The following is a 25,711-nucleotide window of genomic DNA, read 5'->3' on the forward strand; positions in this document are numbered from 1 at the left end:
CTGATGTCGATCGTTCATATTTAAATAGTTTTGGTCCCAAACCTGATTGGAGTTCGAGGGTCTACTTTTAAAAAAAAGCTTTTTTTTGTACATCAGTTTGTGTTTGCGCATGTGTATGAAAAGTTCGATATAAGAAACGGTTTGATTTAATTAATGTTTGTCTTCTCTATTTCAATGACGTCATGCAATATCAAGAACAATTCGGTTTAAAGAACTTTCCAATGCTTTTATTTTGAAAGACCACGCTGTGACTTCGTCTTCCGCTGAGTGGCTTAACTCAGTCTATGACGTCACAGGTAGTTGTCCTTATAAACATTAGCCGCTCCCGCTGGGCGACGAGTCCCCTGTGCCCGCAAAGTATTCGGCGGAACCGAGCCGACCCGGAAATGTCTCCTCGGTCGACTGGACAAGCTTCGGGGAGAAAGAGCGGATGTTAGCGATGGACCGCTGGTTCTGTTCGGACTCTATCAAGTAACGGGCGGACCGCGCCGACATGAGAACACTTTTGGCGCCGCCGCTGCTGCTGTTGCTGCTCGGCACGCGCGCTGCCTTCACGGCCGCCAGGTCCTTGAACGCAGCACGGCACCTTCGCGTGGACCGAACCGAGTCAGGTAAACTTTGAAGTGGGTCAACTTTCCAGGCGCAGATGGCGTCGCAGCGGGGGGCGGGGCTTAGGATAGATGCCGTCAGGCAGGGATGTACTAAAGCTAATTTCATAAGAAAATGCTAATATAAATAAAAACTAACAAGTGGAATAAAAGAGTAAACAGGGGTAATGTGACGAGAAAAAAATATATATATATTGAATCAAAATAAAAAATGTTTTGATTGCTCCAATTGAAATATTTATGGGGAAAATATTTAACTGACATTGCTGGGGAAAAAATAATGAATTAAAAACAATTTTGTTATGAGTTGTTGACATATTTAGGGGTCAAATTACTTCACAAAATAAAATCTACTTTGAAATATTTATTGGGGAAAAAAATGCATATTTTGTGGATTTGCAATTTTTTTTTTAAATGACAAAAAAGGGTATAAAACAAACAAAAACATTTAAAATTATATACAATCTTATAATTTAGATTTGAAGTTGATCTGGAGACTTAAGTAATGTTTTTATGAATTATTGACCTGATTGCTCCAATTGAAATATTTATGGGGAAATATTGCATATTTTGTGGGTTTGCCATTTTAAAAAAACGTTGTTAAAAAGGGCATTGAACAAACAAAAACATTACAAAATTATTGCAAAAAATTATTTACAGATAAATCTGAAGTTAATCTAGAGCAGTGGTTCTTAACCTTGTTGGAGGTACCGAACCCTTCTTTAGTGAAAAATAAAATGTTTTTTTTTTTTCAAATTCAAGACAAAGTTATGTTTTTTTACGGGTGCACAAAATGAACCGTGCATGAACATCACCTTGTTCAAAGAACAAAACCAACACAGTGCATGAACTCACCTGCAAATCAGTGTGACTTCTGCTGTTGCCATATCCATAATACTCCGATAGGGAGACGTTTCTTTTTACACGATGAGTAGGGTGTGTCTTGACCTCCGCGGCGGAGGCTCCACCGAACCCCTGAGGCCGACATACCGAACCCCTAGGGTTCGATCGAACCCAGGTTAAGAACCACTGATCTAGAGACTTAAGTGTTGAATGTGATTTAGGGCTATATAAGTAAACATTGATTGAATGTTGATTTTAAAACTTTTATAAATGGGGTCTTTTTGGATCCCCAAGAATTTTAGTGGATTTAAAAAAAAAAAACTGAACAAATAATAATGAAGTAAACACAATAGTGTAAGGAATTATGTACCGATTTACGGGTCAGATTACTTCACAACAAATATTCCACTTTGAAATATTTTTTGGGGAAAATATTGCATATTTTGTGGGTTAGTCATTAAAAAAACGTATTCGCCAAAAAAGGCATAAAACGAACAAACAAAAACATTAAAACAATATTTTTAAAAAACTTCCAGATTTTAAGTTTAACTGGAGACTTAAAGGCCTACTGAAACCCACTACTACCAACCACGCAGTCTGATAGTTTATATATCAATGATGAAATCTTAACATTGCAACACATGCCAATACGGCCGGGTTAACTTATAAAGTGCAATTTTAAATTTCCCGCCACACTTCCGGTTGAAAACGTCTAGATATGATGACGTATGCGCGTGACGTCAACGGTTGATACGGAAGTATTCAGACCCATTGAATCCAATACAAAAAAGCTCTGTTTTCATCCCAAAATTCCACAGTATTCTGGACATCTGTGTTGGTGAATCTTTTGCAATTTGTTTAATGAACAATGGAGACTGCAAAGAAGAAAGCTGTAGGTGGGATCGGTGTATTAGCGGCAGACTACAGCAACACAACCAGGTGGACTTTGAGGATAGCAGACGCTCTAGCCGAACGACCTCACCTTGACTTCCTCCGTCTCCGGGCCGCCAACCGCATCGGTGATCGGGTGAAGTCCTTCGTCGTACCGTCGATCGCTGGAACGCAGGTGAGCACGGGTCGTGATGAGCAGATGAGAGCTGGCGTAGGTGCATAGCTAATGTTTTTAGCATAGCTCTGTCGAGGTTCCGTAGCTAAGTTAGCTTCAATGGCGTCGTTAGCAACAGCATTGCTAAGCTTCACCAAGCTGGAAAGCATTAACCGTGTATTTACATGTACATGGTTTAATAGTATTGTTGATCTTCTGTCTATCCTTCCAGTCAGGGACTTATTTGTTTTGTTTCTATATGCAATAAAGCCCGATGCTATCACGTTAGCTCAGTAGCTAAAGAGCTTCATCGATGTATTGTCGTGGAGATAAAAGTCACTGTGAATGTCCATTTTGCGTTCTCGACTCTCATTTTCAAGAGGATATAGTATCCGAGGTGGTTTAAAATACAAATCCGTGATCCACAATAGAAAAAGGAGAGTGTGGAATCCAATGAACCCTTGTACCTAAGTTACGGTCAGAGCGAAAAAAGATACGTTCTGCACTGCACGCTAGTCCTTCACTTTCACGTTCCTCATCCACGAATCTTTCATCCTCGCTCAAATTAATGGGGTAATCGTCGCTTTCTCGGTCCGAATCTCTCTCGCTGCTGGTGTAAACAATGGGAAAATGTGAGCAGTCCTTCCTCCGGTGTCGTCACGCTACTTCCGGTAGGGGCAAGGCTTTTTTTTTATTACAGACCAAAAGTTGCGAACTTTATCGTTGTTGTTCTATACTAAATCCTTTCAGCAAAAATATGGCAATATCGCGAAATGTTCAAGTATGACACATAGAATGGATCTGCTATCCCCGTTTGAATAAAAAACAATTCATTTCAGTAGGCTTTTAAGTGTTGAAAGTTAAAAAAAAAAAAAAATTACTTATTTTTAACATTTATGAGTGTGGGCCTTTTGGATCCCCAGAATTTTTTTAAAACTGACTTTGCTCAAAAATAATATAAATTATAATTAAAAACAATAGTGTAATGAATTATTGTATCTTTAAAAAAAATATTACACAAAATATCATAAAACAAACAAACAAAAACATAAAAAATGATTTAAAAAAACGTTTAATCGAGATTTGAAGTTGATCTAGAGACTTAAGTGTTGAAAGTAAAAAAAAAATGTATGACTTATCTTTAACACTTTTATCAATAGAGGGGTTTGTGATGCCCAATAATAATTGCTGTAAAAAAATAATAATGAATTAAAAACAATGTTGTTATGAATTATGGACCTATTTATGGGTCGAATTACATCACATCAAAAAATCCACTTTGAAATATTTATTGGGGAAAAAATAGTATATTTTGTGGGTTTGCCATTTAAAAAAAAAAAAAAAAAATTGACACAATGGCATAAAACAAACAAAAACATTAAAATGATTAAAAAACTTATAATCAACATTTGAAGTTGATCTAGAGACTTAGTTGTTGAAAGTAAAAAAAATAAAATGTATGACTTATCTTTAACACTTTTTTGAGTAGAGGGGTTTGGGATCACCGAGAATATTTAATTTTTTTTAACTGACATTGCTGGAAGAAAATAATAATGTATTAAAAACAATGTTGTTATGAGGTATTGACCTATTTAGTGGTCAGATTACTTCACATAAAAAAATCCACTTTTAAATATTTATTGGGGAAAAAGTAGCATATTTTTGGGGTTTGCCATTTAAAAAAAAAAAATTGACAAAGGGTATAAAACAAACAAACAAAAACATTAAAAATTATTTTAAAAACTTATAGTCGAAATTTGAAGTTGATCTGGAGACTTAAATGTTGAAAGTTTTAAAAAAAGTATCACTTCTTTTTAAAACTATTATGAGCCTTTTGGATTTTAGTGGGACTTTTTTTTTTTAACTGAAATCGCTCAGAAATTATATTAATGAGTGAAAGACAATAGTGTAATGAATTATTGATACTTAAAAAATATTAGACAAAATAGCATAAAACAAACAAAAACATAAAAAAGTATTTAAAAAACGTATAATCGAGATTTGAGGTTGATCTAGAGACTTACTGTATTTTCCGGACCATAAAGCGCACCGGACTATAGGGCGCATTAAAGGAGTCATATTTATTTTATTTTTTTAATGGAAAACACTTCCTTGTGGTCTACATAACATGTAATGGTGGTTCTTTGGTCAAAATGTGGCACAAATTATGTTTTACAGACCATCTTCAAGCCGCTTTCTGACAGTTGCTTCCGGATGCGCGGTTTTGTGGGCGCTCTTATTTATGTGGCTCACCTTTGGCAGCGTCTTCTCCCCGTCATCTTTGTTGTAGCGGTGTAGCGTGCAAGGACGGGAGTGGAAGAAGTGTCAAAAGATGGAGCTAACTGTTTTAGTGACATTCAGACTGGAGCAGCATCTCCTCATCCGGAAACAACACAGGAAATATGTCCCGTGAAAAACCGTCCGACCGGAACTCTAATAACTAAAGTTCCTTGGGTGAATAATGTAAACTCACTACACCGGTATGTTTTAGCGCTTTCATGGCGAGTTTACTGACAGATATAAGCAAGAACCTTACACTACTTTATATTAAAAATGGCAACAGCGGAGGATAAATGTCCCATAACAAGAAGATAGAGGATTAATAAGAAACTTATCGACTCGCGGACGCACAGAATTTTTCAGGACTTCTACAGATCCAAAATGCAGATCAGCAGGTACCAGAAGGTAAGAAAAGTTGCTTTTGCGTAATATTGCGAAACAAAACGCCAGATAATATGTCTTACCTTCTACACACACCATAATAATACTCGTATGTTTAATGCGCCAACAATTATTAAAGCGGCGCGGCTTCATAGCTTACCAAAGTCGTACTAAAGCATTTTGATAGATTTTTGAGCGCCGTGTGTAATGTTGTATATTTTCAATAGAACATTTAAAATGTTGGTGTTGTTTACTTGAGACATATTGCCATCATAGTGCTGTCTACACTTATCTCTTATGTTTGACTGCCATCTACTGGTCACACTTATCATTACACCATGTACCAAATAAAATAGCTTCGAGGTGAGTAAGCTCAACCAAATTTATTCCTTACATTAGGCGTACCGGGTTATAAGGCGCACTGTCGAGTTTTGATGGAAAAAAAGGATTTTAACTGCGCCTTATAGTCCGGAAAATACGGTAAGTGTTGAAAGTTTAAAAAAAAAAGTACGACTTATTTTTAAAACTTTTATGAGTAGAAGGGTTTTGGATCCCCAAAAATGTTAGTTGTTTTTGTCTGACATTGCTGGAAAAAATAATGATTAATTAAAAACAATGTTGTTATTAATTATTGACCTATTTAAGGGTCCGATTACTTTACATACAAAAATCCACTTTGAAATACATTTTGGGGAAAAACTTGCATATTTTGTGGGTTTGCCAATTTTTTGAAAAAATTGACAAAAAGGGTATAAAACAAACAAACAAAAACATTAAAAAATTATAAAAACTTATCAACAGATAAATCTGAACTTGATCTAGAGATTCAAGTGTTGAAAGTTTTTTTTTAGTTTTTTTTAAGTATGACTTATTTTAACACTTTTATGGGTGGGATCCCCAGGACTTTTAGTGGATTTTTTTTAAAACTGTCATTGTTCAAAAATAAAAATGAAAACAATGATGTTATGATGCAATTGACCTATTTAAGGCTCCGATTATTTCACATCCAATATTCCACTTTGAAATTTTTGGGGTGGAAAATATTGCAAAGTTTTCTTTGACCAAAAGGTCATAAAACAAACTAAAAAAATATTTTAAAAAATTAATAAAAACTTAAAATCTACAGATAGACTTGAAGTTGATTTAGAGACTAAAGTGTTGAAAGTTAAAGAAAAAAGTGTGACTTATTTAAAACATTTTATGAGGGGTGCCTCTTTGGATCCCCAAGATTTTTATTGTATTGTTTTTTTAAACTGTCATTGCTCAATGAATACAATGATGTTATGATGTAATTTATCTACCGGCATATATGGCTCCAATTACTTCACATCCAATATTCCACTTCAACATTTTTGGTGTGGAAAATATTTCATATTTTGTCTGTTTGCCATTTAAAACATTTTTTTTTTTTTTTACAAAAAGGGAATAAAACAAACAAAAGCATTAAAAAAAAAGATAAACAGTTGTAATCGACAGATACATCTGAAGTTGATGTAGAAACATAAGTGTTGAAAGTAAAAAACAAAACAAAAGTATGACTTATTTTTACACATTTATGAGTGAGATCCTATTGGATCCCCAATATTTTTATTGTTGTTGTTTTTTAAACTCATTGCTCAAAAAATGATAATGAAAACAATGATGTTATAATGTAATTGACCTATTTAAGGCTCCGATTACTTCACATCCAATATTCCACTTCGAAATGTTTGGCGTGGAAAATATTTTGTGTGTTTGATATTTAAAAACAATTTTGACAAACAGGGCATACAACAAACATACAAAAACATAAAAAAATATTATTTAAAAAAAACAACTTATAATGAACAGATAGACATGAAGTTGATTTAGAGACTTAAGTGTTGAAAGTTAAAAAAAAAAACATATTTTACCAGTTTTATGAGTGGGACCCTTTTGGATCTCCAAGACTTTTAGTGGATTTTTTAAAACTGTCATTCCTCAAAAATAATAATGAAAACAATGAAGTTATGAAGTATTTACCTATTTAAGGCTCTGATTACATCACATCAAATATTCCACTTTGAACATTTTTGAGGTGCAGATTATTGCATATTTTGTGTGTTTGCCATTCAAACAAGTTTTCTTTGACAAAAAGGGCATACAATAAACAAGACAAAAACATAAAAAAACAATAAACATGTATAATTGCAAGATACATCGGAAGTTGACCTGTAGACTTCAGTGTTAAAAGTAAAAAATAAAATAAAAATAAGAATGACCTATTTTAACACTTTTATGAGTGAGGATCCCCAATAACTTCAGTGGATTTTTAACTGATATTGCACAAAAGAATAATAATGAAAACAATGATAACATGAAGTATTCCACTTAGAAATGATTGCATATGTTGTGTTTTTGCCATTTGTTTTGGACAAAAATAGGGCATAAAATAAACCTTTTTTTCTTTTTCTTTATATCAACAGAGAGAGACCTAAAGTGGTGGCGGTCCACCCTTGTGGAGAGGACAAGTCCCTTCGTGATGGTGGATGGGCAGAGGCGGAGCCTGGCAGAGGCGCTGCAGGTGAGGCATGTCTACCTTTTTGAAGTCGATGATGTCACTGTTGAAGACGGAAAAAAACCCTTCCTGTTAGGCCTTGAACAGGAAGTGGCTTCAAGGCACTGATTAGATAGCGGATATTGTTGGCCACGCCCACATCCTGAGGTGAACATTGCAGCTGATCTAAACAAGCACTGCCTGCTCATCAAGTCATTGAAAGTGCAGCCTTCGTCCTGGTCCTGGTTTTGTCCAGTTTAACAAGCTAATGCTTTCAGGCCGGTCACCCAGAGCGACTGCAGTGTGGCTTGGAAGTCCGAGGTCAGCTGCTCCTTCTGGACCTGGAGAAGAACCGGTGAGTGAGCAGGCACGCGATGACATCATTTCCCAGCTTTGTGCTGATTGTCCTCGCTCTGTTCAGCGACTTCCTGCCCAACGCGCCAAACATCTTCTTCTACCTGCCAAACGGCACAGGCGTGTCCGCGACGGACGACCCCGTGGTGAGTCTTTGAACGCACCCCCGCCCGACCCGTCTCACTGCGGCGTCCATCTGTGACTGGTCTCGTGTGTGTGTCCCTATCCGCAGACGCACTGTTATTACCATGGCAACGTGCGAGGGTTTCCTCGCTCCAGAGTGGCACTGAGCACCTGCCTGGGTCTCCGGTGAGTCGCCATCTTGAGAAACTACTTGACAGGATTAGCGTTAGAAACTTTCTTTGCCCCTCTCGCCGGCTCGTTAGCAGAGACGTGGCCTGCATGGCGCTAGCGCCTGTGCCCAGCGCCCTCTGAAGTTTGAGTGTTGTTCTTGTGGCGCGTGTCAGGACGTGAAGAAGTTGTCAGCAGTTTCAAATCTCTTAATCCGTTTATTCTTCTCAGCGGAAAATGTGAGGTTTTCTCTTCGGGATTACTAACTCTGCTGACCTCTGACCCTGAGCGATTAGTGGATTTATTCATTGGTACACGTCAACCCCATTGTCCCGCTTTTTGGACATTTATTGATTGTTGTCGAGCGTGTGCGCACGTGTTGTGTACAAATATGTCCTCAAATATGTCTCAGCAAAAAACGTCACGCCGCTCGTTATTGGTCCCCGTCTTTCACCTGCAGCTAAGTCCTCTGTGTACTTCTAGTGAGGAACTAAGTCCATGTAGCATGTAACTAATTCAGTGTAGTGAGTAACTAAGTCCATGTAGCAAGTAACTAATTCAAAGTAGTGAGGAACTAAGTTCATGTGGCAAGTAACTCATTCAATGTAGTGAGTAATTTAGTCCATGTAACAAGTAACTAATTCAGTGTAGTGAGAAATTAAATCAATGTAGCAAGTAATTATTTAAATGTAGTGAATAACTAAGTCCATGAGGACGTAACTATTTCAATGTAGTGAGGAACTAAGTTCATGTCGCACGGAACTAATTCAATGTAGTGATTAACTAAGTCCATGTAGCAAGTAACTAATTCAAGGCAGTTATTAACTAAGTCCATGTAGCAAGAATTATATCAATGTAGTGAGTAACTAAGTCCATGAGCATGTAACTAATTCAATGTAGTGAGTATCTAAGTTAACGTAGCAAGTAATTAATTCAATGTAGTGAGGAACTAAGTCCATGTTGCGCGTAACTAATTCCATGTAGTGATTAACTAAGTCCATGTAGCAAGTAACTAATTCAAGGCAGTTATTAACTAAGTCCATGTAGCGAGGAATTATATCAATGTAGTGAGTAACTAAGTCCATGAGCATGTAACTAATTCAATGTAGTGAGGAACTAAGTTAATGTAGCAAGTAATTATTTCAATGTAGTGACTAACTAATTCAATGTAGTGATGTGACAACATTAAAGTAGCAATGTGACTAATTCCATGTAGCAATGTAAAAAAAAGTTGATGTAAATCCAATTAAAGAGTAACTAATTCAATGTAAGTCTGTTGTCGCAATGTAACATGGTCTATGTAGCGATGTAACTAAGTCCATGTAACTTCGTCAATATAGCCAAGTTACTGTGTCAATGTAACTAACTCAAAATAGCAATGTAATAACTAAGTCAGTGTAGTGATGTAACAAAGTCAATATACCCATGTTACTGCGGTCATGTAACTAAGTCAATGTAGCGAGTAACTAATTCAATGTAGAGTTGTAACTAAGATAATGTGGTGATGTAACAACATTGAAGTTACAATGTGACTAATTCACTGTAGCGATGCAAAAAAATTGATGTAACTAAGTCCAATTAGTGAGTAACTAATTCAATGTAAATAGGTCAGTTGTCACAATGTAACCAGGTCTGGGTAGCGATGTAACTAAGTCCAATTAATGAGTAACTAATTCAATGTAAATAGGTCAGTTGTTGCAATGTAACTAGGTCTATGTAGCGATGTAACTAAGTCCATGTAACGTCTTCAATATAGCCATGGTACTGCGTCAATGTAACTAACTCAATATAGCGATATAACTAAGTCAGTGTGGCGACTTAAAGTGAATATGGCCATGTTACTGCGTTAATGTAACTAAGTCAATGTAGCGAGTAACTAATTCAATGTAGTGATGTAACTAAGATAATGTGGTGATGTAACAACATTGTAGCAATGTGACTAATTCAATGTAGCGATGTAAAAAAGTTGATGTAATAAGTCCAATTAGTGAGTAACTAATTCAATGTAAATAAGTCAGTTGTCACAATGTTACTAGGTCCATGTAGCGATGTAACTAAGTTGCTGTAACTGCGTCCAATTAGTGGGTAACTAATTAATGTTAATAAGTCAGTTGTCAGACGTAACTAAGTCAAATTAATTCAATGTAAATAAGTCAGTGGTTGCGATGTAACTAAGTCCATGTAACGTCTTCAATATAGCCATGTTACTGCGTCAATATAACTAACTCAATATAGCGATGTAACTAAGTGAATATAGCCATGTTACTGCGTTAATGTAACTAAGTCAATGTAGTGAGTAACTAATTCAATGTAAATAGGTCAGTTGTCGCAATGTAACATGGTCTATGTAGCGATGTAACTAAGTCAAATTATTGAGTAACTAATTCAATGTAAATAAGTCAGTTGTCGCAATGTAACATGGTCTATGTAGCGATGTAACTAAGTCCATGTAACGTCTTCAATATAGCCATGGTACTGCGTCAATGTAACTAACTCAATATAGCGATGTAACTAAGTCAGTGTAGCAACGTAACTAAGTGAATATGGCCATGTTACTGCGTTAATGTAACTAATTCAATGTAGTGATGTAACTAATTCAATGTAGTGATGTAACTAAGATAATGTGGTGATGTAACAACATTGAAGTAGCAATGTGACTAATTCAATGTAGCGATGTAAAAAAGTTGATGTAACTAAGTCCAATTATTGAGTAAATAAGTCAGTTGTCACAATGTTACTAGGTCTATGTAGCGATGTAACTAAGTTGCTGTAACTAAGTCCAATTAGTGAGTAACTGATTAATGTTAATAAGTCAGTTGTCACAATGTAACTAAGTCAATATAGCGATGTAACTGAGTGTAAGATTGAGTTTAAGTCGATGTAGTGAGTATTTAAGTTGTCATAGCGTAAATTCACGTTTTGTCTGTCCTGCCCACAGCGGCGTCATCGCCATCAACGCCACTCTGAGTTTTGAGCTGCGGCCGCAAGAGCTCCGCCCCTTCAAGCAGGACGTGGCGAGCGAAGGGGATGAAGGAGATGGAGACCACCTGCTGTACTCTACTGCTCACGTGGAGGGGGGGGCAGCGAGGGGGTGCGGGGTCTCGGTGGGCCCAGCACCCCCTCCCCTTCAGCACAGCAGTGTGGGACGCGTGCGTGACTCGATGATGACGTATCACTTTGATGTGGCGAATACACCTCTGACCTCCGTGTGTGTGTGTGTGCAGAGCAAGCGAGACATCCTGTCGGAGACCAAGTACATAGAACTGGTGCTGGTTGTGGACCACCATGAGGTCAGTGGTCCCCCCTGACAATACTCGCATGGCCACCCATCACCATGGCGACCAATGTTGTAGTTGTCCTTCTTCCAGTTCATCAACTACCAGAAGAACAACAGGACCATCATCTACCGCATGCTGGACGTGGCCAACCAGGTGGACTGGGTGAGACCCTTGATGCCGCTGTCGCCAAAGTGATGCTGCTGCTGAGACTCCAGCTCATCCTCCGCCCTCCCACTCTCCCTCCCCCTCGCGCAGTTCTACCGTCCTCTGAACGTGCGCGTGGCGTTGATGGGTTTGGAGATCTGGAGCGACAGCGACAAGATCCGTGTGGAGAAGAACCCTACCGACACACTCAACAACTTTCTGGAGTGGCGGACCAGAGAGCTGCTTCCCCGCCTCCGCCACGACAACGCCCAGCTCGTCATGTACTGCACACCCGCCGCCATTCACTGCTAGGCCGCCGCCGCCTGCTACCGACTCCCCCTCACGACTTTGTGTCCGCAGGGGCAGCGCCTTGGACGGCACCACGGTGGGCATGGCGTCGCAGTCGTCCATGTGCTCCAGAGACCGGTCGGGAGGGGTCAACGTGGTGAGTGAGACGGTGGACCGCGTCCCGTCGCCGTAGCAACGCTCTCACCCTGTCGGCTGTGGCAGGATCACCTGGTCAGCGTTCTGGGCGTGGCCTCCACGGTGGCCCACGAGCTGGGGCACAACCTTGGCATGAGTCACGACACGGCCGAACGCCACTGCTCCTGCCGCAACGACGCCCGGCTGGGGGGCTGCATCATGGAGCCCTCGACCGGGTCAGACCCTGCAGGTGGAATGTGCGGCTTTGACTTGTGATGAACTTTGACCCCCTCCGTCCCCCAGGTTCATGCCCGGGCAGCAATTCAGCAGCTGCAGCGCGTCCGACCTGTCCGTCAGCCTGCTGCACGGCGGCGGCATGTGCTTGTTCAACGTGCCGCACCCAGATCGCCTCGTGGGCGGACCCCGCTGTGGGAACCTGTATGTGGAGCGTGGCGAGGAGTGCGACTGCGGCCTGATGCAGGTACTCACCGGAGACTCTGCGGGCGGAGCTAGCGCGTACACTGCAAAAAGTCAGTGTTCAAAAACAAGAAAAATGAGGGTTATTTTACTTGAACTAAGCAAAATTATCTGCAAATAGAACAAGAAAATTTGACTTGTCAAGACTTTCCAAAACAAGTCAAATTAGCTAACCTCAATGAACCCAAAAATACCATAAATAAGTATATTCTCACTAATGACAAGTGCACTTTTCTTGGTAGAAAAAAAAGAGACCTTTTTGCTCAATATGTTGAAAAATATTCTTAAATGAAGTAAATGCTAGTGCCATTATCTTGACATAATGATATGCGCTCGGCATTACATTTCTTGAAACCAGCAAACTTATACTAAAAACAAATTTATTGTTCTTAATGGAAAGGCAACAAGGCAACCGCTTGTTACTCTCGGGGTCTCCTAGCCGCTCAGGCAAATCATATGGTCTAAAAATGCATTTTTCCATCGACAACATGACATCATCGCGCCAAGTGCGTGCTCTTTCAGTCAATTAGTGCGCATACCGTATTTCCTTGAATTGCCGCCGGGTATATAGTATGCGCATGCCTCGATTTACCGCCGGGTCAAACTCGTTTCGCAAAATAATTAGCGTATGCCTAGAATTACCGCCGGGTAAGTCACATTTTTCATGCGTTTTTACGTACAGAAAAATGCGTACGTAATTGTTGAATGACCCCTTGTAAATATAAAGAGTGTCACGTTATAATTGCCTTTTCAGACCCAAACAAAAAGAACTCCCGGGATGATTCATTGTGCTTTAAATTTTATTGCGGCATTAAGCAATGTCATGATTGTATCCTTACATCACACTCAAATTTATAAGCGCATGCCTAAATTTACTGCATGTCTTCGGTAAGCATCGGAGTGAGAAGAGGTTTTAAATTAATTACCGCCCGGGCGCTAATTCGAAGAAATACGGTATATACAGCCCGGCCCCCGGCCAACATTTTTTTAATTGTAATTTTGAAGAATTTACCTGAATGTGCATGAACTATTTCTGTTCAAAATTGTTAGAAATGTCACATGTCAAATGTTTAAATATTAACTGTCAGTTTACTGTACTGTGCCAACTGTACTACCATATGAGTATGTATTTTCTATTGTTTCATTGAAAATAAAACAGCAAAGTCCATTTGGCTGTCATCTGTTTTAATTATGAGACACAGTTGTGTCAAAATCATGATTTTTTTTTTCATGCTTGAAATAAGAAATGATTACTTTAAAAAAGTAGTTTTATACTTGTGAGTGTTGATGACACAGCTTTGCAACACTTCATATTCTAGTTTCAAGCATGTTTTACTCAATATAGGTCATCAAATCTCAACAACAAGCTGTAATATCTTACTGAGATAATTTAGGACCAAAACACTTAAAACAAGTAAAATACTCTAACATAAAATCTGCTTAGTGAGAAGAATTATCTTATCAGACAGAAAATAAGCAAATATCACCCTTTGAGATATTTCATCTTACTTAGATTTCAGTTTTTGCAGTGTATTCACTGCTGCTGCGCTCTGATTGGTCAGGAGTGCCAGGACCCCTGTTGTAACGCGTCCACCTGTCTGCTGCGTCCTGGAGCTCAGTGCTCGTCCGACGGCGTCTGCTGCCACGACTGCCAGGTTCTGCGTCTTTTCACGTCTCGCCATACCCGCGCGCCACCTCTGATTTCAGCTTCTTTGCCTCACCAGCTGCGGGCGGCGGGCTCCGTGTGCCGAGAGCCAATCGGAGAGTGCGACTTGCCCGAGTTCTGCACGGGCTCCTCCCCCCATTGCCCCCCCAATGTCTTCCTGCAGAACGGCGAGACCTGCGAGGACGGCGCATCCTTCTGTTACGGCGGCGTGTGTGCGAGCATGCGGGCGCAGTGCCAGACGCTGTGGGGACCCGGTAGGTGGCACCGAGCTAGTCCAGATGAGTTAGTACTGTGGATAACGTCTGAAGCGCTCTCACCCGGTCAGACGCCAGCAGCGCACCCACCGTTTGTTTCTCGTCGGTCAACAAACAAGGAAGCAAGTTCGGAAACTGCGGACAGATGACCAACGGCTCCCACGCCCCCTGCGGGTCGGCGTGAGTACCCTCACCACGCCGTTATAGCGCCGTAGCCTTGGCTGATGTCATTTCCCGCAGTGACGTGCACTGCGGCAGGATCCAGTGTCAGGGCGGGAGGGAGCGCCCCCTGCTGGGCACCAACGCCGAGATCCTCACCACCACCGTGCGCTTCAACCACAGCGACCTGGTGTGTCGCGGCACCTTCTTCCACCTGGGAAACGACGTGTCCGACCCCGCCTTCGTGGCGGAAGGCTCCGCCTGTGGCCGCGGGAAGGTATGAGCCGCGGCGGTGAGCGTGCAAACACGTCACCCGAAACACTCGCTCTTCTCTCGGCAGGCCTGTCTGGACCACAAGTGTCGGGACGCGTCCGTCTTTGGCGTGGACGAGTGCCGCAGGAAGTGCAACAGTCACGGCGTGAGTCGGCGCCGCCCGTTCTCACGCTGACAGTCCGTTCAGCCTCCCTGTGTGTTTTCAGGTGTGCAACAGCAACAACAACTGCCATTGCCAGGAGGGCTGGGCGCCGCCCGATTGCGCCAGCGCCGGGCACGGGGGCAGCGTGGACAGCGGACCCGCGCACGCCGTCGCAGGTACACGCACGCCGACCAGCGGCTGCAGTCCTATTCAAACTGCGTGCGTGTGTGTGTGTGTCCTGGCAATGCATACTTAATGGGGACATCGCTCTGTGTTTCCCATAAACTGCCAAGATACCTGTGGCGGTGGGGGCGTGGCTATGGGCGTTGTCACCATGACATCATCAAGTAATTTGCATAATTTACTACAATGATATGATTTTCTCTAAAAAGGCTAAAAAAATGTATACTTACTAATTAATAATAACAGTTTTGTTTTAAACGTCCATCCATCCATTTTACAATATAATTACAACACTATGTACATATTTATATACAGATTTGAACAATAAGTTATTCACTGAAATATATTTATTAATTGTGGTTCTTACAAAAAATATATCTTATAAAATATAAAAGCTAAAATGTCTCTTAAAGCTCTGCCCCTTTAATTAGTGCATACTAAACAATTTAACTTTAGCCTACTACTACAATCATATTATTTACCAGCAACATAAAGTGAAACCGAGGCAGAGGTGTCCTGCCACAGTCAGTAACAAATAAACAGAAAACAGTAGTGGTCAAATACAAATAAGGCAACAAGAGAAGTATCCTACACTTTTCTTTTGTAAAGTAAATCCGAACAGCCTATATGGGCATCTACATCAACTATATGATTTGCCTGAGAAGCTGGAAAGGACACAAAAAAAAAAAAAAAAAAAATGTTTATTTTATTTGTGGCGGACGTAATTCTTTCGTGGCGGGCCGCCACAAATAAATGAATGTGTGGGAAACACTGGCTCTGTTTACACCAGTGGTTCTTAACCTGGGTTCGATCAAACCCTATGGGTTCGATGAGTCGGGCTCAGGGGTTCGGCGGAGGTCAAGACACACCCGACTCATCGTGTAAATAAAAACTTCTCCCTATCTGCGTATTACGGATACGGCAACAGCAGAAGTCAGACTGATTTGCAGGTGTGTAATTTGTTGTGAGTTTATGCACTGTGTTGGTTTTGTTCTTTGAACAAGGTGATGTTCATGCACGGTTCATTTTGTGCACCAGTAAAAGACATGGTAACACTTTAGTATGGGGAACATATTCACCATTAATTAGTTGCTTATTAACATGCAAATTAGTAACATATTGGCTCTTAACTAGTCATTATTAAGTACTTATTAATGTCTTATTCGGCATGGCCTTATTATAACCCTAACGCCCTAACCCTCTAACCCTAACCAAAAAACTCTAAATTAAGTCTTTGTTACTTAGAATATGTTCCCCATACTAAAGTGTTACCAAAAACATATAACTTGGTCTTGAATTTGAAAAAAACAAAACATTTTATTTTTCACTTAAGAAGGGTTCGGTGAATGCGCATATGAAACTGGTGGGGTTCGGTACCTCCAACAAGGTTAAGAACCACTGGTTTACACAGTCACCTTTAGGGGACCTTTGATGGTATGGGGACAAAAAAACAGGTCCCCTAAAGGGAAACCTTTTTAAATGATAGTCAGATCCATTCTGAAGATGCCTAAGTGATTTTTAAGCTTTGGCCCATAAAACCTGTTTACTGGTTAGTTTGAGTGTAGGATGACATTTTCATACAGCGTGTTTATAAAACATTATTACCTTAAAGTATGATTCACATTCAGAATTTTCCATCCTTCTATATATGGTAGTTGGAGATGCAGACAGCTTCATTACTGCCAAATAGCAGTTTTCAGTAATGTCACAGAAGATGCAGGATTTGCTTTAACATTTAAGTGGTGAAACTTCCTATAAGAGGACAGCTGTAGTGCTGTATTCTGACCATCATGTCATATTTAATTTGAACTTTTTTTTATTTTTTTTAAATGGTCCTCAGTAGTCACGTACAAATTTGTGTGAATTATGCAAAATGATTTACATTTTGTCCCCATGAACCATATTAACTATTTTTTCCCAAGGGTCCCCAGTAAGAATGATCAGCACATTACTTCATCAATCCAGAGATTTAAAGACGTGTATGAGCTAACTGGGCAGTGGCCATTTTACCTCATTTTCTTTATGCCTCCACAACCTGTAGAAAGGGTGGTCCCCACAAGTGATGATCCAAAACTTGGTCCCCATTTCAAATGATAACCAGTATGTGTGTGTGTTTGTGTGTGTGTGTGTGTGTGTGTGTGTGTGTGTGTGTGTGTGTGTGTGTGTGTGTGTGTGTGTGTGTGTGTGTGTGTGTGTGTGTGTGTGTGTGTGTGTGTGTGTGTGTGTGTGTGTGTGTGTATAGAGTCCGATCCAGTCCGAGTCGCCATGCTGGTCCTCTTCCTCTTCATCCTGCCCACGGTCCTTCTCCTCCTTGCGCTACGCTTCGCCCGCGCCCGTGGACTTTGGTCACGTTTGCGAGTCCACAAGCTGTTTTCTAAATCCACACAACACAACCGGTACGCCACCGCGCGCGTGCGTCGTGTTTGTGCATATCGTCACTCCTGTGACTTCCTGTCCAGGACGCCAGCGACAGAGCGACAGAACGACGCGGACGTCGAGCAGGTGCGTCCGCTGAGATACCATGGCGACACGCTGACTGACATTCCCGAGGCTCCGCCCCTCATCCAGGTACTTGCCTCGCCTTCACCGGTCCTCATGGAGATTCCAGGCTTTTATTGTGAAAGAGAGGCTAAGGGGGAAGTGCTGGCTGTCGCTCTACTTCCTGCTTCCTTTTTCTGTCCTATCAGGTTTATGACAGACCTGCTCCTCCCACTAAGCCACTCCCCTCGACCCCCGTATTAACCCCCCCGCAGGTAAACCGGTAGAAAGTAGACATTTCTAGAAGGTAAAATATAGAAAGTTGGACCTTCTACCGAGGGTGTGTCAAACTGTTTTTTATTGAGTCCCACATCAAAGTTGTGGTTGGCCTCAGAGGGCCGCATTGACAGTAAATAATACTATTTTATTAGATGTTTTTGTACTGGATGTACAATGCAAAAAAAATCTGTAAGTTTTACAGTAAACTGGCAGCTCGATCACAATAATTTACCGTATAATTTACTGTTTTTTACAGCATATTACTATAAACGGAAAAAACGCTACCGCTGTTTTTTTAAGGTAGCTCATTTGCCAGATCTTTGCTGTAAACATTTACGTTTTTTGTTTTTTTACTGTAATAGAAAACTGCTTCTTTATGTTACAACTGAGCTGCCAGTTTTTTACCGTAAAAACTAGATTTTACAGTGTATTACTGTGAATTAAAAAATTACAGCTTTTTTTTTACCGTAAAAAAGCAGTTTTGTATTTACAGTTAAAAAAAATTTGATTTTTACAGTAAAATTCTGGCAACTGAGCTGCCAGTTTTTAACCGTACTGAAACCGTGTTACTCTTTTCCCATTTACAGTAATACGCTTTAAAAATCACCTAGAATTTTCCGTTAAAATTATTGCAACTGAGCTGCCAGTTTTTTTACCGTAAAAACTGTAGATTTTACGGTATATTACTGTAAACGGCAAAATTGCACCACAATTTTTTTACTGTAAAAAACTGGCACCTTAGTTGCCAGAATTTTTTTTTAAAAAGCAGTTTTCATTTTACAGGGGAAAAAAACTTAAATTTCACAGTAAAATTTTGGTAATTGAGCTGCTATTTTTTTTACCTTTTAAAAAAAAACAGCGCCACTTTTTTCATTTACAGTAATATGCTGAAAAACACCGTACATTTTACCGTAAAAGTATTGCGACTAAGCTACCAGTTTTGTACCGTGTAAAAACAACTGTAGATTTTTTGGTCTATTACTGTAAATGGCAAAACGGCACCACTGTTTTTTTTTTACAGTAAAAACTGGCAGCTTAGCAGCAATAATTTTACCGTAAAATGTACGGTGTTTTTTTACAGCATATTACTATAACAGGAAAAACAGTACCGCTGTTTTATTACGGTAGCTCATTTGCCAGAACTTTTCTGTAAAATTTACGTTGTTTGTTTTTTTACTGTACATAGAAAACTGCTCATCTACGTTACATTTTGCCAACTGTTAAAAACAACTGTAGATTTTACGGTGTATTACTGTGAATGGAAAAATGACACTTTTTTTTTACCGTTAAAAAAAAGCAGTTTTGTATTTACAGTTTAAAAAAACAGTAACATTCTGGCAACTGAGCTGCTAGTTTTTAACCGTAATAAAACAGCGTTACTCTTTTCCCATTTACAGTCATATGCTGTAAAAACCACCTGGAATTTTACGTTGAAATTATTGCAACTGACCTGCCAGTTTTTTACCATAAAAACAACTGTAGATTTTACAGTGTAAATTGCAAAACTGTACCACTATTTTTTACAGTAAAAAAACTGGCAGCTTAGTTTCCAGAATTTTTTTTTTAAAAAAAGCAGTTTTCTATTTACAGTAAAAACTGGCAGCTTAGTCGCAATAATTTTACAGTAAAATTTACGGTGGTTTCTACAGCATATTACTGTAAACGGAAAAACAGTATCGCTGTTTTTTTACGATAGCTCATTTGCCAGAACATTCCTGTAAACATTTTTTTTAATTATTTTTTTACTGTACATAAAAAACTGCTTCTTTTTCAGTTTTCTATTGACAGTAAAAAAAAAATTACCTTAAGAAACAGCGTCACTGTTTTTCCATTTACAGTAATATGCTGTAAAAAAAAAAAACAACGTAAATTTTACCGTAAAATTATTGCAACCACTTTTTTTTACAATAAATGGCAGCTCAGTTGCCAGAATGTTACTGTAAAAAAGCAGTTTTCTATTTACAGTTTAAAAAACCCACGTACATTTTACAGTAAAATTATTTTCCAGTAATATGCTGTAAAAACCATCGCAAATTTTACGGTAAAATTATTGCGACTGAGTACCACAGTTTTTTTAGGGTAAAAAAAACCTGGCAGCTCATTTGAGTTTGACACCTGTGAAGTAGAAGGTTCTAGAAATATATTTTAAAAAGTGCATTACATCAAAATCAGCGAATAAAAACACTTCCCAGAGAGTGGTTTTTATGTGTGCGGATTTTGTCCCCATAGATCAGGCCTGGGCAATTATTTTGACTCGGGGGCCAAATTTAGAGAATAAAAATGTGTCTGGGGGCCGGTATATCTATTTTTTAGGAAAGCTAATACAAAACCTCACAATAAAGTCTGATTGAATGCTAAAAATGTTATGACAGACTGCCTTAAAAACGGAATGGAATTGTACATTTTTCTATGAATGATAAAACCCTGAATATTGAGAACATGAACGTCACACCCCCTCTCAATCGACAAATTTTACAATCAAGCCACACCCACACTGCTTGGTGCCTCGTCTGACCTGCTGTGACGTAGATTACCATAGTAACTAGTAGGGTTGTACGGTATACGGGTATTAGTATAGTACCGCGATACTAATGAATCATATTTGGTACTATACCGCCTCTGAAAAGTACCGGTCTGCCGCACCCTAAGATTTTTTTGTTAAAATAAAGCCAATAATGCAATTTTTTCTGGTTCCCTTTATTTAGAAAAGTACTGAAAACTATCTAAATAATATTGGTATCAGGACAACACTAGTCACTAAAATATCATGCAAAAGCAGAGATTCCAACCATAGAAATACTTTGTATAGTTCAAGACTTACGGTCATTAGAAAACATCACTGCACATCATAATGGCAGCTACACTTTCCATCTTAAAGATATAAAAAGATTTGGGAATGCCCCGCGGGCCAGATTGAAAAGCTTAACGGGCCGCATGTGGCCCCCGGGCCTTAATTTGCCCAGGTCTGCCATAGATACCGTAGAAAGTAGAAAGTGTTCTAGGAAGATTTTCATTGTATGCACATGTTAGCTTTAGCATGTTTCATGCACATTCTGTATTTATGTTAGCATTAGCATGCTCGCCCTACTTATCGTATTTACATGTTAGCATTAGCCACATCCGTGATCGCTCATGTTAGCTTTAGCATGTTTCGTACGCATTCTGCATGCATGTTAGCCTCAGCATGCTATTCATCCTTATTGTATGTGCATGTTAGCATTAGCCGGATCCATGCGCGGTCATGTTAGTTTTAGCATGTTTAATACACATTCCCCGTGCGTGTTACCTTTAGCATGTTCTTCGTCTTTATCGCATGTGCATGTTAGCATTAGCCGAATCGATATCTTCTCTTCACACTCTTGTTAGCGCTATCATGTTTCATACACATTTTGCATGCATGTTAGCAGTAGCATGTTCTTCGTCCTTATCGTATGTGCATGTTACCTTTTAGCCAGATCCAAGCAGGTTCATGTTAGCATTAGCATGTTGTTCGTCTTTATTGTATGTGCATGTTAGCATTAGCTGGATCCATGCGCGGTCATGTTAGCTTTAGCATGTTTAATACACATTCCGTGTGCATGTTAGCGTTAGCATGTCCTTCGTCTTTACAGCTTGTGCATGTTAGCATTAGCTGGATTGATATGCTTGCTAGCATGTGTCTTGACGCTCCTCTCACGTTCTCATCTTCTTTGCTAACATCCAGCCGCTAGTGAACCGGCCAGCTGCGCCCAATAAGCCACTCCCCCCCAACCCTGTCTCACCTGGACAGGTAAAACACCTGTTGGGCATTTGGCTAAGGTGTCGGACGTGCGTGAGGATTGTTTATTGCGGGGCTTTGTCGTGTTTTGCTGACAATGTTGTCGACGTCTCGTCAGGCTCCGCCCAAACCAGCACTGCCCAAAAAGCCCTCGGAGGTCCCGCCCCTCCCCCACAGAGCAGCACTTGGCGCCAACGCACCGCCAGCCCAACGCTCTGCAGCGCTCGCTAACAGGTTGGACCAATCAGAGAAGAGGACAAGAAGGGAAAACAGGAAGTGACTGCCCCACCCCTTAAAATCTCCCCATACTCGTCCCCATTGTTTTGTTTTAACGAATTATGATTAAAAAATATAAAACGTTATAAACTTAAAAATATAAATTAAATTAGAACCATAAAATTTTAACATAAAAACATCAATAACATAACCATAAAACGTTAACAACTTAAATGTAAAACATCAACATAAAAACCTTTAAAAAAGAACATAACATAAAACGTTAATGACTTAAAATCTGTAAAACAATAACATAAAAACTATCAAATGTTAATAACTTAAAAACCATCAAATGTTAACATAAAAAACATAAAACGTTAACAACCTTAACATAAAATGTTAACTTATAAACTATAAAAAGTTAACAATGTAAAAAACAAAATAACTTAAAAACCATAGAACGTTAACAACTTATAAAACGTTAACATAAAAATAACAAAAAATATTAAAGGGTAATGACTTAACATCAGTAAAACATTAATAACATGAAAACTATATAAGGTGAAAAACAAAACGTTAACATAAAATGGTAACTTATAAACTATGAAACGTTTACGTAAAAAAACTAAACAATAACTTAAAAACCATAAAACGTTAACATAAAAATAGCATAAAACGGTAATGACTTAACATCCGTAAAACATTAAGAACATAAAAACTATAAAAGGTTTAAAACATAAAACATTAACAACTTATAAAACGTTAACATACAAATTTAAAAAAATTGTAAAAAACGGTAATGACCTAACATCCGTCAAACATTAAGAACATAAAAACTAAAAAAGGTTAAAAACCATAAAACGCTTAAAAACGAAAAACGTTAACTTCAAAAAAGTTTACTTAAATATTGTAAAATGTTAACAAAAACATTAATAACATTAAAAAAAAAAGTGATATACTTAAAGGCCTACTGAAATGATTTTTTTTTAATTTAAACGGGAATAGCAGATCCATTCTGTGTCATACTTGATCATTTCGCGATATTGCCATATTTTTGCTGAAAGGATTTAGTAGAGAAAATCGACGATAAAGTTCGCAACTTTTGCTCGCTGATATAAAAAAAAGCCTTGCCTGTACCGGAAGTAGCGTGACGTCACAGGAGCTAGTATTCCTCACAATTCCCCATTGTTTACAATGGAGCGAGAGAGATTCGGACCGAGAAAGTGACGATTACCCCATTAATTTGAGCGAGGATGAAAGATTTGTAGATGAGGAACGTTACAGTGACGGACTTGAGAGGCAGTGATGGACGTATCTTTTTTCGCTCTGACCGTAACTTAGGTACAAGCTGGCTCATTGGATTCCACACTCTCCTTTTTCTATTGTGGATCACGGATTTGTATTTTAAACCACCTAGGATACTATATCCTCTTGAAAATGAGAGTCGAGCACGCGAAATGGACATTTAAAGTGACTTTTATCTCCAAGACAATACATCGGTGACACACTTAGCTACTGAGCTAACGTGATAGCATCGTTCTCAAATGAAGATAGAAACAAAATAAATAAACCCCTGACTGGTAGGATAGACAGAAGACCAACAATGCTATTAAACCATGTACATGTAACTACACGGTTAAAAATTCTCAGCCTGGTAAGGCTTAACTATGCTGTTGCTAACGACGCTAAGGCTAATTTAGCAACTTAGCAACCGGACCTCACAGAATTATGTACTCTCTCCTTTTTCTATTGTGGATCACGGATTTGTATTTTAAACCACCTCGGATACTATATCCTCTTGAAAATGACAGTCGAGCACGCGAAATGGACATTTAAAGTGACTTTTATCTCCAAGACAATACATCTGTGACACACTTAGCTACTGAGCTAACGTGATTGCATCGTTCTCAAATGAAGATAGAAACAAAATAAAGAAACCCCTGACTGGAAGGATAGACATAAGACCAATAATACTATTAAACCATGTACATGTAACTACACGGTTAAAAATTCTCAGCCTGGTAAGGCTTAAAAATGCTGTTGCTAACGACGCTAAGGCTAATTTAGCAACCGGACCTCACAGAACTATGATAAAACATTAGCGCTCCACCTACGCCAGCCAGCCCTCATCTTCCCATCAACAGCCGTGCTCACCTGCATTCCAGCGATCAACGGCGCGACGAAGGACTTCATCCGTGGGTTTGGCGGCAAGCATCGGCTAGGCGTAGTAAGTAGTCCTTGTTGTGTTGCTGTAAGTATTGTACTTAGCCGCTAATACACCGATCGATCCCACCTACAACGTTCTTCTTTGCAGCCTCCATTGTTCATTAAACAAATTGCAAAAGATTCACCAACCCAGATGTCCAGAATACTGTGGAATTTTGTCGAAGAAAACAAGAGGCTTTTCTATCGGGTCGATGGGGTCCAACCACTTTCGTTGCTTTTGTGACGTCACGCGCATAAATCATATCCAAAGGACTTTTTCAACCGGAAGTGTGGCGGGAATTTTAAAATTGCACTTTATAAGTTAACCCGGCCGTATTGGCATGTGTTTCAATGTTAATATTTCATCATTGATATATAAACTATCAGACTGCGTGGTCGGTAGTAGTGGCTTTCAGTAGGCCTTTAAAAACCATAAAATGTAAATCACATTAAAACCATAAAATAAAATAACCATAAAACATCAACAGCTTAAAAACAGAAAACGTTAACTTAAAAACCATAAAACAGTAATAACTTTTTAAAAAACACACACATTTTATAAAGCATGTAGCGGGCATGTTCAAATTTCTAACAGCTGACATAATTGACGTTCAGCCGATGAATAACAGGAAGTAGTAAATCTTTGTCTTTCCTCCTTCCAGCCGACGCCCTCTTCCTCCAACACGACCCCGAGTCCCGCCCAGACCGCCCCCTGCTGCCAGCGGTGGTGTAGTGCCTTTCTCTCACCGGCCTGGAATCTTTTAAACGCGGGAAGTTTTTTTTTTATTTTTTTAGTCCAGACGACTGGGAGCCACGCCCACTTCCTGTCCAGAGGCGGGAAAAGGAAAAAGAGGGACGATCTGGGGGTGACGATGTCACTTTATACTGCTTGACAAAATAAAGTCATGTGATTACATGTGGTCGTCTTGTGCGGCGGTCAAACGGGAAGTGAAAGAGGAAGCGGTGGAGTCTCTTCCTGCTGTCCGTCAGTCTGTCTTGCCAACATTGCCGCTCCTTCTGAGTGAGTCGTTAGCATTTCCCGCCAAATGTTTTTGATTGGTCACATGATGGTCACATGATGCACTTGACTTGGCAATCACGAAGTTGTGTTTGTGTCCTCCCAAACCTCGGCGACATCACAGCGCATTTGCTAAGTGACGACTCTATGACCAAAAGAAGTTTTCTATTTACAGTAAAAAAAAAGACGAGAAAAAACATCTGTAAACTTTACAGTAAAATTCTGGCAATCCAGCTGACAATATTTTACCGTTAAAAAAAACAACGGTACTGTTTTTCCATTTCCAGTAATATGCTGGAAAAAGCACCGTAGATTTTACAGCAAAATTCTGGCAACTGAGCTACCGTAAAAACTAGATTTTACAGTGTATTACTGTAAATGGCAAAACAGTACCACAGTTTTTTACGATAAAAAAACTGGTAGCTCAGTTGCCAGAATTTTA

At 39.5% G+C, this 25,711-nt stretch overlaps 1 protein-coding gene across 8 annotated transcripts; it reads left to right on the forward strand.

The window, feature by feature from the left end:
- The first annotated feature begins 273 nt into the window (after positions 1–273).
- Positions 274–25,167, forward strand: adam15 (ADAM metallopeptidase domain 15). 8 transcript variants are annotated; one of them, XM_062029803.1, is made up of 24 exons: positions 275–611; positions 7,602–7,699; positions 7,951–8,027; positions 8,094–8,172; positions 8,259–8,335; positions 11,256–11,466; positions 11,542–11,607; positions 11,686–11,757; positions 11,851–12,020; positions 12,100–12,184; positions 12,250–12,398; positions 12,466–12,643; positions 14,202–14,294; positions 14,364–14,559; positions 14,631–14,739; positions 14,800–14,995; positions 15,059–15,136; positions 15,198–15,309; positions 17,559–17,712; positions 17,776–17,884; positions 18,004–18,069; positions 21,777–21,880; positions 21,949–22,064; positions 24,914–25,167. In XM_062029803.1, the coding sequence occupies exons 1-24, from the start codon at positions 494–496 to the stop codon at positions 24,982–24,984; spliced, it is 2,784 nt and encodes a 927-aa protein (XP_061885787.1). In that variant the 5' UTR covers positions 275–493; the 3' UTR covers positions 24,985–25,167. The 8 variants fall into 8 exon arrangements, with proteins under 8 accessions (XP_061885794.1, XP_061885787.1, XP_061885789.1 ...); XM_062029805.1 differs by having other exon boundaries at positions 21,777–21,871; XM_062029804.1 differs by having other exon boundaries at positions 21,777–21,842.
- The last annotated feature ends 544 nt before the right edge of the window (positions 25,168–25,711 follow it).

This window comes from Entelurus aequoreus, linkage group LG20 (assembly GCF_033978785.1).
Source record: "Entelurus aequoreus isolate RoL-2023_Sb linkage group LG20, RoL_Eaeq_v1.1, whole genome shotgun sequence".
In the NCBI taxonomy this organism is placed as follows: domain Eukaryota; kingdom Metazoa; phylum Chordata; class Actinopteri; order Syngnathiformes; family Syngnathidae; genus Entelurus; species Entelurus aequoreus.

Bases quoted from the DNA above. Each gene is read 5' to 3' on its own strand.
- adam15 (XM_062029803.1), top strand. From the start codon at position 494: ATGAGAACACTTTTGGCGCCGCCGCTGCTGCTGTTGCTGCTCGGCACG. The intron at 12,185-12,249 runs GTGAGTGAGACG...CGGCTGTGGCAG, and splicing joins GGTCGGGAGGGGTCAACGTG to GATCACCTGGTCAGCGTTCT. The intron at 14,295-14,363 runs GTTCTGCGTCTT...TTGCCTCACCAG, and splicing joins TCTGCTGCCACGACTGCCAG to CTGCGGGCGGCGGGCTCCGT.